The sequence below is a fragment of the Arachis hypogaea genome, chromosome 11 (genome assembly GCF_003086295.3).
Source record: "Arachis hypogaea cultivar Tifrunner chromosome 11, arahy.Tifrunner.gnm2.J5K5, whole genome shotgun sequence".
NCBI lineage: Eukaryota > Viridiplantae > Streptophyta > Magnoliopsida > Fabales > Fabaceae > Arachis > Arachis hypogaea.
Genome location: NC_092046.1, coordinates 21050012 through 21064913, shown reverse-complemented (window position 1 = coordinate 21064913; position 14902 = coordinate 21050012). Strand labels below are relative to the sequence as shown.

Genomic DNA, 14902 nt, shown 5'->3' with positions numbered 1-14902 from the left:
GACTATGCATACACCAAACTTGGTGTTTATCATATGCTATATGTATGCTGTAAAACAAATTGCGTTACTTTTGTTTTTGACTCTTGAATTGGAAACCGACTATTAACTAACTTGACTAATCACTACTAAAGCATATAAATAAAGGATAATGAGGATGGGGTGCCTTCCATCGAGCGCTCTTTTATCGTCATTAGCTTGACGTTGCCACTGTGTTCAATGCTCAAGTTAGCTCATGAATGCTTTCCTACTTGTCCCAATTTTCACCCAAATAATGCTTCACCCTATGACCATTCATTGTGAATATTTCCTTCGAAGCTTTATCTAGGAGCTCAACATAGCCATGTGGAGAGACTCTAGTCACCAAGTAGGGACCAGTCTATTTTGATCTCAACTTGCCAGGGAAGATCTTTAGTTTGGAGTTGAACAAGAAAACCTTTTGCCCTGGCTCAAAGACTCTATTTGCAATTCTTTTGTCATACCATTTCTTAGTCCTCTCCTTGTAGATCCTAGCATTCTCATAGGCTTCCAATCTGAATTCCTCCATCTCATTGATTTGCAATAACTTCTTCTCCCCTGCTACTTGAGCATCAAGATTAAGAAATTCAGTAGCCCAAAAGGCCTTGTGTTCGAGTTCCACAGGAAGATGGCATGCCTTTTTATACACTAGTTGGTAGGGTGATCTTCCAATGGAGGTCTTGAATGCTATTCTATAAGCCCACAGTGCATCATCTAGCTTCCATGCCCAGTCCTTCCTAGTAGTTTCAACTGACTTTTCCAAGATTCTCTTAAGTTCTCTATTTGATATTTCTTCCCGGCCATTAGTCTGTGGGTGATATGGTGTTACAATTTTATGAGTCATCCCATAGCTTTAAAGGAGGGTATTCAAGTGTTTGTTACAGAAATGACTACCCCCATCACTTATTATGCTCTTGGGCACTCCAAACCTAGTGAAAATATTCTTTCTCAAGAATTGGAGAACTACATTAGCATCATTAGTGGTGATGGCAATTGCTTCTACCTATTTTGACACATAATCTACTGCCACAAGTATGTATTTGTATAAATATGATGGGGGAAATAGATTCATGAAATCTATCCCCTACACATCAAACAGTTCCACCTCCAGGATATGTTTTTAGGGCATCTCATTTTTCCTTGTTAAGTTGCCCACTCTTTGACATTCATTGCAATGCATCACAAATTCTTGAGCATCCTTGAATATTCATGGCCAGTAGAACTCACTTTGAAGAACTTTTGCAGCTATCCTCTTAGAACCAAAGTGCCCCCCGCAGCTTGATCCATGGCAATGCCATAGGATATTCTTGATTTCCTCCTCAGCTACACATCTTCTAACCATTCCATCCAAACACCTTCTGAATAAGAATGGCTCATCCCACAAGAATTATTTAGCATCATTTGGAAATTTTTTTACTTGTTGCTTTGTGTATTCTTGTGGAATCCTTCTTCCTATCTTGTAGTTTGCAATGTCTGCAAACCAATGTGTTTGTTGAATCATCAAAAGTGTTCATTAGGGAACTTTTCATACATAGGAAATGAAGAGTCTTAATTGATTTTTTGAGGAAGCCTTGATAAGTGATCTGCCACTTGATTTTCACTTCCCTTCCTATCTCTTATCTATATATCAAACTCTTGTAAAAGTAATACACATCGAATGAGTCTGGGCTTTGCATCCTGCTTTGACATGAGATACTTAAGGGCAGCATGGTCAGTGTGAACAATTATTTTAGATCCAATCAAGTAGGACTTAAACTTATCAAAGGAATAAACTACTGCTAGCAACTCTTTTTCAGTTGTAGTGTAGCTTTTTTGAGCTTCATTTAACACCTTACTTGCATAGTAGATCACATGGTGTAACTTATCCTTCCTTTGTCCCAAAACAACACCAATTGCAAGATCACTTGCATCACACATAAGTTCAAATGGAAGTTTCCAATCAGGGGGTGTGATAATTGGTGCTGTAGTGAGCTTGGATTTAAGAACCTCAAAGGCATGCTTACAATTATCATCAAAGATAAATGGTGTGTCAACCACCAACAAATTACTTAATGGTTTGGCAAGTTTTGAAAAATCTTTGATGAATCTTCTATAGAACCCAGCATGTCCTAAGAATCTTCTAATAGATTTTACATTTGTGGGTATTGGTGCACAAAAATTGTGATCATCAATGGCGCCAACAACTTGGTACGCACAATTGTAATCTCAACTCTTTATCACAACTTCGCACAACTAACCAGCAGGTGCACTGGGTCGTCCAAGTAATAAACCTTACGTGAGTAAGGGTCGATCCCACGGAGATTGTCGGCCTGAAGCAAGTTATGGTCACCTTGTAAATCTCAGTCAGGCGGATTCAAATGGTTATGGTGAATTGATAATAAAAAGATAAATAAAACGTAAAATAAAGATAGAGGTACTTATGTAATTCATTGGTGAGAATTTCAGATAAGCGTATAGAGATGCTTTCGTTTCTCTGAACCTCTGCTTTCCTGCTGTCTTCATCCAATCATTCCTACTCCGTTCTATGGCAAGCTGTATGTAGGGCATCACCGTTGTCAATGGCTACATCCCATCCTCTCTGTAAAAATGGTCCAATGCGCTGTCACTGCATGGCTAATCATCTGTCGGTTCTCGATCATACTGGAATAGGATTTACTATCCTTTTGCGTCTATCACTACGCCCAGCACTCGCGAGTTTGAAGCTCGTCACAGCCATCCCTTCCCAGATCCTACTTGGAATACCACAGACAAGGTTTAGACTTTCCAAATCTCAGGAATAGCCATCCATGGGTTCTAACTTATACCACGGAGACTCTAATATCTCGGACTCGGTCCCCTGTATTAGATATCTAAGAGATACTCATTCTAGCTTGTTTGCATGTAGAACAGAAGTGTTTGTCAGGCACGCGTTCATAAGTGAGAATGATGATGAGCGTCACATAATCATCACATTCATCATGTTCTTGTGTGCGAATGGATATCTTCGAATAGGAATAAGCTTGAATTGAATAGAAAAACAATAGTACTTTGCATTAATTCATGAGGAACAGTAGAGCTCCACACCTTACTCTATGGTGTGTAGAAACTCTACCGTTGAAAATACATAAGTGATAAGGTCCAGGCATGGCCGAATGGCCAGCCCCCTAAACATGATCAAAGGATCAAAAGATAATCCAAAGATGTAAATACAATAGTAAAAAGTCCTATTTATGCTAAAATAGTTACTAGGGTTTACAGAATTGAGTAAATGATGCAGAAATCCACTTCTGGGGCCCACTTGGTGTGTGCTTGGACTGAGCATTGAGCTTTCCACGTGTAGAGGCTTCTCTTGGAGTTGAAGGCCAGTTTGTAACCTGTTTCTGGCGTTTAACTCCACTTTGCAGCCTGTTTCTGGCGTTTAACTCCAGAATGCAGCATGGAACTGGCGTTGAACGCCAGTTTGCGTTATCTAAACTCGAGAAAAGTATAGACTATCATATATTACTGGAAAGTCCTGGATGTCTACTTTCCAACGCAATTGAGAGCGCACCATTTGGAGTTCTGTAGCTCCAGAAAATCCACGTTGAGTGTAGGGAGGTCAGAATCCAACAGCATCTGCAGTCCTTCTTCAACCTCTGAATCTGATTTTTGCTCAAGTCCCTCAATTTCAGCCAGAAAATACCTGAAATCACAGGAAAACACACAAACTCATAGTAAAATCCAGAAATGTGATTTTTATTTAAAAACTAATAAAAATATACTAAAAACTAACTAAATTATACTGAAAACTATGTAAAAACAATGCCAAAAAGCGTATAAATTATCCGCTCATCACAACACCAAACTTAAATTGTTGCTTGTCCCCAAGCAACTGAAAATCAAATAGGATAAAAAGAAGAGAATATACTATAAATTCCAAAATATCAATGAAACTTAGCTCCAATCAGATGAGCGGGACTTGTAGCTTTTTGCCTCTTGAATAGTTTTGGCATCTCGCTTTATCCATTGAGGTTCAGAATGATTGGCATCTATAGGAACTCAGAGTTCAGATAGTGTTATTGATTCTCCTAGTTCAGTATGTTGATTCTTGAACACAGCTACTTTATGAGTCTTGGCCGTGGCCCTAAGCACTTTGTTTTCCAGTATTACCACCAGATACATAAATGCCACAGACACATAATTGGGTGAACCTTTTCAGATTATGACTCAGCTTTGCTAGAGTCCCCAATTAGAGGTGTCCATGGTTCTTAAGCACACTCTTTTTTTGCTTTGGACCTTGACTTTAACCGCTCAGTCTCAAGTTTTCACTTGACACCTTCACGACACAAGCACATGGTTAGGGACAGCTTGGTTTAGCTGCTTAGGCCAGGATTTTATTCCTTTAGGCCCTCCTATCCACTGATGCTCAAAGCCTTGGATCCTTTTTATTACCCTTACCTTTTGGTTTTAAGGGCTATTGGCTTTTTGCTCTTGCCTTTTGGTTTAAAGAGCTTTTGGCTTTTTCTGCTTGCTTTTTCTTTTTCTTTCTTTTTTTTCGCTATTTTTTTTTTCTTTTTTTCTGCAAGCTTTTGTATTTACTGCTTTTTCTTGCTTCAAGAATCATTTTTATGATTTTTCAGATTATCAAATAACATGTCTCCTTTTCATCATTCTTTCAAGAGCCAACATATTTAAAATTCATAAAGAACAACTTCAAAAGACATATGCACTGTTCAAGCATTCATTCAGAAAACAAAAAGTATTGTCACCACATCAAAATAATTAAACTAGTTTCAAGGATGAATTCGAAACCATGTACTTCTTGTTCTTTTATTTTTAGAACATTTTTCATTTAAGAGAGGTGATGGATTCATATTCATAACTTTAAGGCATAGACACTTAGACACTAATAATCATGTAATAAGACACAAATATAAATAAACATAAAGCTCAGAAATCGAAAAACAGGAAAATAAATAAACAAGGAGATTAAGGAATGAGTCCACCTTAGTGAGGGTGGCGTCTTCCTCTTATTGAAGAACCAATGGTGCTCTTGAGCTCCTCTATGTCTCTTCCTTGTCTTTCTTGCTCATCCCTCATAGCTCTTTGATCTTCTCTAATTTCAGGGAGGATGATGGAGTGCTCTTGATGCTCCACCCTTAGTTGTCCCATGTTGGAACTTAATTCTCCTAGGAAAGTGTTGATTTGTTCCCAATAATTCTGTGGAGGAAAGTGCATCTCCTGAGGCATCTCAGGGATTTCATGGTGAGGAATTTCCTCATGCTCATGTTGAGGTCCATGATCTCTTATTTGCTCCATTCTTTTCTTAGTGATGGGCTTGTCCTCTTCAATGAGGATGTCTCCCTCTATGTCAATTCCAGTCGAATTGCAGAGGTGGCATATGAGGTGAGGAAAGGCTAACCTTGCCCAAGTGGAGGACTTGTCAGCCACCTTGTAGAGTTCTTGAGGTATAATCTCATGAACTTCCACCTCTTCTCCAATCATGATATTATGGATCATGATAGCACGGTCTATAGTAACTTCAGACCGATTACTAATAGGAATAATTGAGCGTTGAATGAACTCTAGCCATCCCCTAGCCACTGGTTTGAGGTCATGCCTTCTTAATTGAATCGGCTTGCCTCTTGAGTCAATTTTTCATTGAGCTCCTTCCTCACATATGTCTATGAGGACTTGGTCCAACCTTTGATCAAAGTTGACCCTTCTTGTGTAGGGGCGTGCGTTCTCTTCCATCATTGGCAAGTTGAACGCCAGCCTTACATTTTCCGGACTGAAATCTAAGTATTTCCCCCGAACCATGGTAAGCCAATGCTTTTGGATTCGGGTTCACATTTTGATCATGGTTCATAGTGATCCATGCGTTTGCATAGAACTCTTGAACCATTAGGATCCCGACTTGTTGAATGGGGTTGGTGAGAACTTTCCAACCTCTTCTTTGGATTTCAAGTCGGATCTCTGGATACTCATTCTTCTTGAGCTTGAAAGGAACCTCAGGGATCACTTTCTTCTTGGCTACAACTTCATAGAAGTGGTCTTGATGGACCTTTGAGATGAATCTCTCCATCTCCCATGGCTCAGAGGTGGAAGCAATTGCCTTCCCTTTCCTCTTTCTTGAGGTTTCTCTGACCTTAGGTGCCATTGATGGTTATGGAAAAACAAAAAGCTATGCTTTTACCACACCAAACTTAAAATGTTTGCTCGTCCCCGAGCAAAAGAAGAAAGAAGGTAGTTCTATATAATAGAAATCTCCATTGCTTTTTGTGACTAGCTGCTCGCTATTCTATTCTGGTTCTTTCTCTTTGATCTTGTACTGTCTGATTATCCCATTAATATCTATATTATTTCTGTTTTGGGCCTCTTCTTTAACTTCCTCTTCTGTGTTTTTCTTTCTTTTTTCTTCAGCCATGTTTTTATTAAATTTCTTTAATAGTTGTCCAATAATTAAGTTCTTTTCTTCTTCAATTGGTCCACTTTTACTTTGTTCTCTATTTCTATTGGGTCTTTGGTTGATGAAAGCCCATGCCTTTTTTTTTGTGATATCTATTCTTCTCATACTTGGCCCACCTTTCTCTCTACTCCTCCTAGGAATCTTGTTACTATCCTTCCAATTTTCTCCTACCTTTCCTAATTCCCTGACATCTTTCACCTTTCTCATTGCTACTGATTCACTGACTTGCTAATTTTCTAGAATGACATTTTTCTTTTTCCCTTTTTTCCTAGTTTGCTATTCCATTGCCTACATTCAAGATATTGTTATTTCCATCACCGTTCATTTCTCCCACATTAATCCCTTCATCTTGACCTTGAACTTCCTGTATTGCCACCTGTCTCCCTTCCATTTGCTCCTATGAATTTGCTCATCTGTCCAAAAATTTTAAAGGCACTAGCTTGAGAACTTCTTACACCCCTACACTTGACTCTCCTTTATCTCTCTATGATTGTTTTTTTAGTCACTCTCATCCTTGCCAACTTCATTCACGCGCCTCCCATAATTCCTCCACCCAATTGTTGTGTTTTGGTGCACAAAATTAGAACTCACACAACTTCACCGGTAAGTGCACCGAGTCATCCAAGTAATACCTCAGGTGAGTGAGGATCGATCCCACGAGGATTGTTGGATTGAGCAAGCGGTAGTTATCTTGCTAGACTTAGTCAGGTGAAAAGTAAAGAGGGTTGTTGTTATTGTAGGCACATAAATCAAGAAAGTAAAGAAAAGCAATTAAAGATTGGTGAAGAGATAATATATGGAAGCAGTTAAGGTCTCGGAGATGTTTATCTTTCTGGATTAATACTTCTTACTAACTGTTTTAACAATGAACAATTCATTCCATGGCAAACTGTAAATGGTTAATCCTAATCTCTCAGTGATTGATCTCATCTGATCCTACTAAAATGCCACAGACAAGGTCAATTACTTTCGAATAAGAGTATGAAGCTCCGTATTCTAGTTTATTCTACAAAGGCCCTTAGTCACCCCAGATCCTGGCTGAACAGATGTTCCCATGTCCCCAACAAGTTGTGGATTAGCCGTCTAGGAGGTGTGTTCTCAAGCTGCAGTTCGAGTGATCTTTGGTCGAGCATCCCCAGAACTCATGTAGAAAAAGGGTCATACTTTTATTCCACCCAGTTTTATTAGTATGAAAAATAAGTCACACCTTAGAATGGAATCAAACATATATATTAAAATAGAAAAGTAATGATATTAATCCATAGGAATAAACAGAGCTCCTAACCTTAACTAGGGGGTTTAGTTGCTCATAACTTAGAAAACAAAAAGATAGTAAAGAAGATCTGAAGTAATGTGTCTATAAAACCTAAATGATCTCCTCTTTAAATAGTAAATACTAATCCTAAAAGATGTTAATTTAAATTTAAAAGTTACAAGGATAAGATAAAATAAGCTAAGGAGTGCTAAAATCCACTTTGGGGCCCACTTGGTGAGTGTTTGGGCTGATTCCTGACGTTCAACTTCAATTCTGGGTGTTGAACGCCCATAGGGGAGGTGAGCTCGCTAGTTCCTACTCCCTGGCTGGCATTGAACGCCAGTTTTGGGTGTTCAACGTAGGGGGTTGTTCCTTCTTGGGCGCTAAACCCCAGGTTTAGACGTTTAGCACCAGATTTGGCAGTGATTATGGAAAATAAGTATAAACTATTATATATTGTTGGAAAGCGCTGAAAGTTAGCTTTCTAACGTCATTAAAACCGTATCAATTGGACCTTTGTAACTTAAGTTATGCTTGTTTGAATGCAAGGAGGTCAGGATTAACAGCATCTGCTATCCTTTCTTTGTCTCTGCACAAGACTCTGCCAAATTCTCCCGAAATTCACCTAAAAAATATAAAAACAACACAAAAACTCAAAGTAACATCCAAAGATGAATTTTGTACTAAAACATAGTAAAACGTAATAAAATCTAACTAAAAACACTATAAAAACAACTAAAAAATGGTATAAGATGCTCACGCATCATGTTCCTCCTTTCTCCTCTTGATTCCTGCCTTGCTTGCCTCACTCTCTATTGACCTCGGCCTTGGAGTTGTGAGTTCTGGTCCATATCTGGGGATATCTAGGTTTACTAATGACATAACTAGCTCCTCAACACATGCTCTTTTATCGTGCTCAATTCTTCCATGCTTATAACAATAATCATATAGTTTTTCATACTTAAATTCAGTCCATGAGTGGCTTCCATCATTTTTTTAAACCAAAATCCTATTTTTAGAGGTGTTTGAACATTTAGTTCCACTCTTGACCCTCAAAAAGCATCTAAGTACATTTCCTTCAATAGAGAAATTTTCAACACTTATCACTCTCTCTACTATGGCTCCTATTTTTTCAGCATTTTTTATATTAATTTTATCATAAGGTAACCCATGTATTTGAACTCAAATAAGAAGTTGATTGTAGTTTACCTCATCAATAGACAGGTTTGAGCTCCATCATTAAAGACTCAACATATGACCTTCTATTCTCTATGATCCACCATCATACGCTCTTCTTGCTTCTTCTTGACTTTTGAAATTTAAGATGAAGGAGTTTGGTCCTGCATTGGTGATTAACAGTCTCTGCAAATCTCCTCCCATATTGAGAATCATTTTTGTGCATTGTGATTGTATTGAGCACCTATCCTGTTAACACTCGGCCAACTAGTTTCTGGTCTGTGTTATCTTCTTATTGAGCCGGAGACTTCTCCAGGTCTAGAACATCCTCTTCCATGCCTATATTTTCTATACATTCCATGACTTGCCTTGTTGAATTGTATCTCTTATATTATTACGTCTTCCTTAGTTGTTTTGTGATTGTTATTATATTTGTAATTGAACTAAACTTGAGAAATTGATATAATTAATAGCTTCGCTTGTCGAAACAATAAACACTACAAGAAAAACACCCATTCAGCCATACTTTTTTTAGGCTATATTTGAAAAGCGTAGCCTATTTCTAAAATAGGCTACGCTTTTCTCCGTGTTTCTTTTTTGTAGGAGAATAGGAAACAGATTTGTAGCATCACTTGAAAAGTGTAGTCTTAGGTATTATAAATATCACTTATAAAGCGTAGCCTTATCTTAGAAGCTGTGGGTTCACTTTTTACACCAAAAAATATACTTTCAAAGAGTAACCTATTTGTCAGGTTTTAGGTGCGCTTTAAAAGTGTTGCCTAATGTATCTCAGGTTAAATGTCCAACACTTAGTAAATTTTTTTCAATTTTCAGCAAATGATACACATATAAACACTTAGCCAAATAAAATGAAAACATAAAACCCCACCTTGGCTTTTCCCTTCTTCGCGCCACCCCCAACCCAGAGAAGATTGCGCACCATCACCACTCATCACCCCCAAATCAGAGAAGATTCTGCGCCATCACCACTCACTGTAACATCCCTAATTTCTAACCCTAAATCCCAAAATCCCCAAAATTAACTCAGAAAATCCTAATTTCTCCAATTCCTAACCCTAACAGCCGCAACCTCACCCTCCTTTAACGTAACAAACAAAAGCAGCCACTATAGAGAGAAGAGGGATCGGGAGAAGAAGAAGAGAGAGGAAAGGCCTGCCCAGCCGTCACCACCGCAGCGCCGCTGCAACTATTGCCACCTTCAGAGCTACGGAAAGTCATCCTCCCTACCGTTGAATGCCGCCGTCGTGTCGCACATGAGAGAGAGAGAGACAGATTCGAGAGGAGCTACCCACGATCGCTGCCGTCGAAGCCAGGCTCGTCGCCGTCACCACCCACGAAGCTGCGAGGAGCTGCTGTCGTGCTCGTGTCGCTGTTCGCCGTCGAGCTTCCCTCACCTTGAGCCGTCGATCTGTCGCCACCGCTACAATGGCTTGTCGCTAGAGCCACGACTGTCACTAAGCTTCCGTCGCCGCTGCCGTTCAAGCCGTTGCTGCCGTCGATTTGGAGTTGCTGCGATTGGAGCCACAAGCGAGGGTGAGTTGCTACTGCCCTGTTGCCGTCCTAATCATATTCAACGTCCGCTTCCCAGAGCTGTTTCTGCCCTTGAGTTCGTTGAGTTCGGATTTCTTGTGCTACTGTAACTGTCATTACTGCTATGGGAACCAACGTTTCTATTTAGCTGCTGCTGAAGGTCTTCCACCATCACTGGAGCTGCCCAGAATCATCGTGGAAGCTACCAAGATATATGGTTGATTTCTAATTATGCCAAGACATCATCACTAATTAAATTTTATGTTGATTTTTTTTAATTTTATTTTATGTCCTGGCTGCATTATAACTTGTGAATCCCATTTCCTTTTTAATATTCAATGTTTTGACAAACTGCCATGGTTTATAATCTATTGATACTTGCCTTTTTAAATTATAGGAGGGTTTAAAAGTCAGAGAATTTCTAGGAAGCAACTTTTAGTGGATTTATTTTAATCTATATATTAATGATCGTGATGTTTTTTTGTTTTGTTAATGGATAATGAGGTTTTGGTGTTGATGTTGTTGTGGTTCTGGTTTACTGTTAATGATGCTGTGATTTTCAATGGAGGTATGGAGGGCTTGTAGTGTAGAACTGTGTCCCATATTGTGAAGGTTTGAAGGATGGTAGTTAGGGTCTATCATAAGGGAGTGATATGAGCTTATGAATGAATCTGGTTTGCCATGTTACCAGGTTTAGTTATTAAGTAATTGAGCTGAGCTGTAAGTTTGACAAATGAAATGGTTTCCTGCTAGCGCCAAAAGGGCTATTTCCGTCGGAGCCAAAATATTATCGAGGACCAAAGCTGAAAGTTGCCATCATTGGAGCTGGGCTTGCTGGCATGTCAACTGCAGTGGAACTCTTGGATCAAGGACACAAGGTTCAGCTCCTTTAATCTTTAATATCACACTTCCTCCATTTCATATTTTATAAGTCATTTTGATACTTTGATTTATGAATATATGTGAAAAGTCAAAGCGAATTAACAGTATGGAATGAAAAAAATGTTATTTTGAAATTGGATGTTATGGTGTACATGGTAAACTTGATTTTTGAAGCAAAGGGGAGTGATTTGGTCAATTTCTTAACACAATTATGGTGTTAAATTTATTAGGATATTCTAGCTAATGCATTTTATCTAGTGTGTTTACTTCTAATTGCTCTCGTTCAGGTGGATATATATGAGTCGAGGACTTTTATTGGTGGGAAAGTTGGTTCTGTTGTTGATAAGAAAGGAAACCAAATTGAAATGGGACTGCATGTCATTTTTGGTTGCTACAACAATCTCTTCCGATTGATGAAAAATGTTGGTTTTTGCTTGTAGCCATAATTCAAGTTCTTCATCATCTTTAGCAGCTGTATTCTTTCTCAACTCTTTTCCTGGTTATGAACATATTACAAGTGTCACTTCTATCAAGAACGAGAACCTCTATTATTGACTTCACTTGATGTGTTCATTTTCATTGTGTATTCATTCATTCCACTTGCTTTTTCTTTTTCTTTACCTGGAATAGGTAGGTGTAGATAACAATCTACTCACAATTTTGTAAACAAAGGGGGAGGTCAAATTGGAGGTAGTGCAGATAACAATCTACTCACAATTTTTTAAACAAAGGGGGAGGTCAAATTGGAGGTATATTTTGGGCTGTAATACTGAGTTTTGTTCTTATTGATTATTCTCTTCTTGCTTTCTCTCTTATTCCAATTGTACTACACCTTACGAAAAGATAATAGTTATATTGCCACTTAGTTATAGTAAATAGCCCAATTATTGGGTTTGAATTGCTAGTCTAGTTTTATTGAAAACTATAGATGAAATTACTAAATCGGATACCTTTTTTTTCCAATGTTGAACAGAGAGTAATAGCAGGGGAATCGTCTAGTTCCATTGAGAAGCATTTAGTTTCTGTCGAGGCAAGATTAGAAATTTCACTTCCTTTCTTGACAAAGTTACAGTGGAAACAAATGCTGTCAGCCTTGATTAAAATTGTTCTTCACACTTATTTCAAGCTGGTTTCATTTCTGGTTATAAACTGAATGGTAGAAAAAAATTATGTAGTTTCATCTTTGTTTTCTTTGTGTCTGTTGTGCAGGTTGGCACTTCGCTATTTCAATTTATTAAAGGTAAAGGGTAAAGCTAGTTTTAAATTTATGTTTGTCTTTTCCTACTACATTGCTTTGCCAACTTGAAGTAGATAAAGTTAAGTAGAAAATGAAAGGGAGGGTGCCTATTACATGGATAAACAATTTCTTACATAGTTATAAATAGAAAACAGATTATGGGCTAGGCTGAAAACACAATTAATAATGCATAGAGAAATTTTAAATGGTTTTGTCTCTTGGATTAATAATGCATAGAAAATTACTGAGCTTAAGACACCGTATGACCCTATGATTTCTTGAAATTGTTGATTTCCATTGTTGTTTGGTACACTACTTACATTGCTGTTGCAGTTCTTGATTCCTTTTGTGCTGTTAATTGTCTTTCAGGTTCCTGGGCTTCAAAGAGGTCAGGGGAGATTGCTCAGGATTCGAATTATACAAAAGTGTTAAGGTTATGCACAACTTGTTATAGGTCCTGCTAGCAGTGGCAAGGTAATTTACTGTATCATCTCATTTGTGTATTTCTTGTCCGCAGTGGATTGTTTGGTAAATAATGATGGATTGGTTTGGGTGATAAATATCCTATTGGCAGTAAAGTTCAAGCTGTTTGGAGTGAAGATAGGGAATGGTATATTCAGCAATTAATTTCCTTTTCTTTGTCCATTTATTCAGCAATTAGTATGATGATCATATATATTTTAGTATTTCAACTCAGTTTGTGATCTTACGATTTTGGTTTAGTTAATTTCTATTTACACTTTTTTGTGCACCTTTAGAAGAATTTTTTTGTTTAAACTTCTTAAAAGTGCAAGTATTTTTGCAGCAACCCTGCTCGGAATGAACACTGATACAATTGTTAAGGCCAAGAGTTTTCTTGATGGTGATGAAGCTCAGCATGAAAAAGATGTGTTTGAGAAGAATCTGGCGCTTCAGAACATTTTTTAGTCATTATGCCAAGATTAGAAGATTAACGATTTTCTGTTTGTTAAGCTCTTTTCGGATATAGAGTGCAATCTTTGCATTTTAATTGATATGTGATACAAGTTTCATGTGACTTAAATTATCTTAAGTTATATTTTGATTGTTAATTGCTTCTTAAGATTATGTCTTTGAATTGTGTAAGGATAATTTTTATTATTTAAAGAAATTATTTAGTATAATTATGTGTTAAATTTTATTAATTAAAAATGTAGAATTATATATGTAATAAAATTATTAAATATTTTGTATAAAAACAATTATTAGAATATTATATACATACAAAAAATTAAAAAAAATAAAAAAAATAATGAGGGATCTAAGGCTACACTTATATAGAGTAGTTATGGTTATACAGAAAATTAAAAAAAAATAATAATAAAAGACCTAAGGCTACACTTATATAGAGTAGCTATGATATACAATGTGGCTACGTTATACAGGTGATGCAGTAGCCTTGAAAAGCGTAGTCTATTCTGGTAAAAATGGATGTTGAAAAGCGTAGCCTTTGGTCCTAGACAACATCACTTGAAAAGCGCACCCTATTTCTAAACGCTAAAAGCGTAGTCCTTGGTGCAGAAAAGCGTAACCTTTGAGAATAGGCAACGGTCAAATAGGAATCACCCCAAAAAACGTAGCCGTAGTCTAAAAAATGTAGCCGCAGTCTAAAGCATCACTTTTTTTTATTTTTGTCTACACTTTTTAAGTGTACCTGAATGGGTATTTTTATTATAGTGAAAACTCCACTCCTGGAGAGCGTAAGGCTCCACTTTTGAAGAATTTAGGTGCTTTTTTCCTATTTACTAATGTTGAACTCCAAGTCTTAGCTAAACGGACTCCTACATTCTTGTCCTGGAACTTTGTTCCAACTTTGAGCTCAGATTGCATCCTTATCTAGATCGGGTTTGGGCCCAAAATGGTCTAGCTTCTACTTCAACTGTTGAAGCTCATATTGTCCCATAGGCCATAACGAATGAGTTCTTGATATCTTTACCGTACGAATTTTTCTTGCTTCGGTTACATAGCTTTTATCAACTCCTATTGTTGACCTAAACTTTTAATTAATTTTGCTTCAACAATATATATCATATAACTTCAATTTAAGGGAACTGATTAATAATCTTAGTTGTAGTTACCAACCTAATGTTTTAATTTAAGTCAAATTATGATAAAAGTCTTGTTAATCCCCCCCCCCCCCTCCATTTGTTCTAACGTTCATGCATGGTAAAAATGTTTGCATATGGTTATAGGTGGAGCTCATGATTATTGAAGGGACAAGGAGATCATCATTTGTTTATTGTTGGAAACGTGAGAACAGACAAATGCCTATTATAACGTATATCTCCAACTAACTATGCTCTCTTATGGAATTTGAGTCTTAACTTACACTTAAAAGTTC

At 37.5% G+C, this 14902-nt stretch overlaps 1 protein-coding gene and 1 long non-coding RNA gene across 8 annotated transcripts; one reads left to right on the top strand and one right to left on the bottom strand.

The window, feature by feature from the left end:
• Positions 1-376: 376 nt before the first annotated feature.
• LOC112721118 (uncharacterized) lies at positions 377-859 on the bottom strand. The gene has a single exon (XM_025772190.1). The coding sequence runs from the start codon at positions 857-859 to the stop codon at positions 377-379; it is 483 nt and encodes a 160-aa protein (XP_025627975.1).
• Positions 860-9744: 8885 nt separating this feature from the next.
• LOC112720518 (uncharacterized) lies at positions 9745-13685 on the top strand. Of its 7 annotated transcripts, none has more exons than XR_011867377.1 (8): positions 9745-10641; positions 11187-11302; positions 11594-11780; positions 11937-12055; positions 12280-12336; positions 12516-12546; positions 12913-13017; positions 13349-13685. It is a non-coding gene; the product is annotated as an uncharacterized lncRNA (long non-coding RNA). The 7 variants fall into 7 exon arrangements; XR_011867375.1 differs by having other exon boundaries at positions 11116-11302; XR_011867373.1 differs by having other exon boundaries at positions 9753-10641; positions 11178-11302.
• Positions 13686-14902: the final 1217 nt, after the last annotated feature.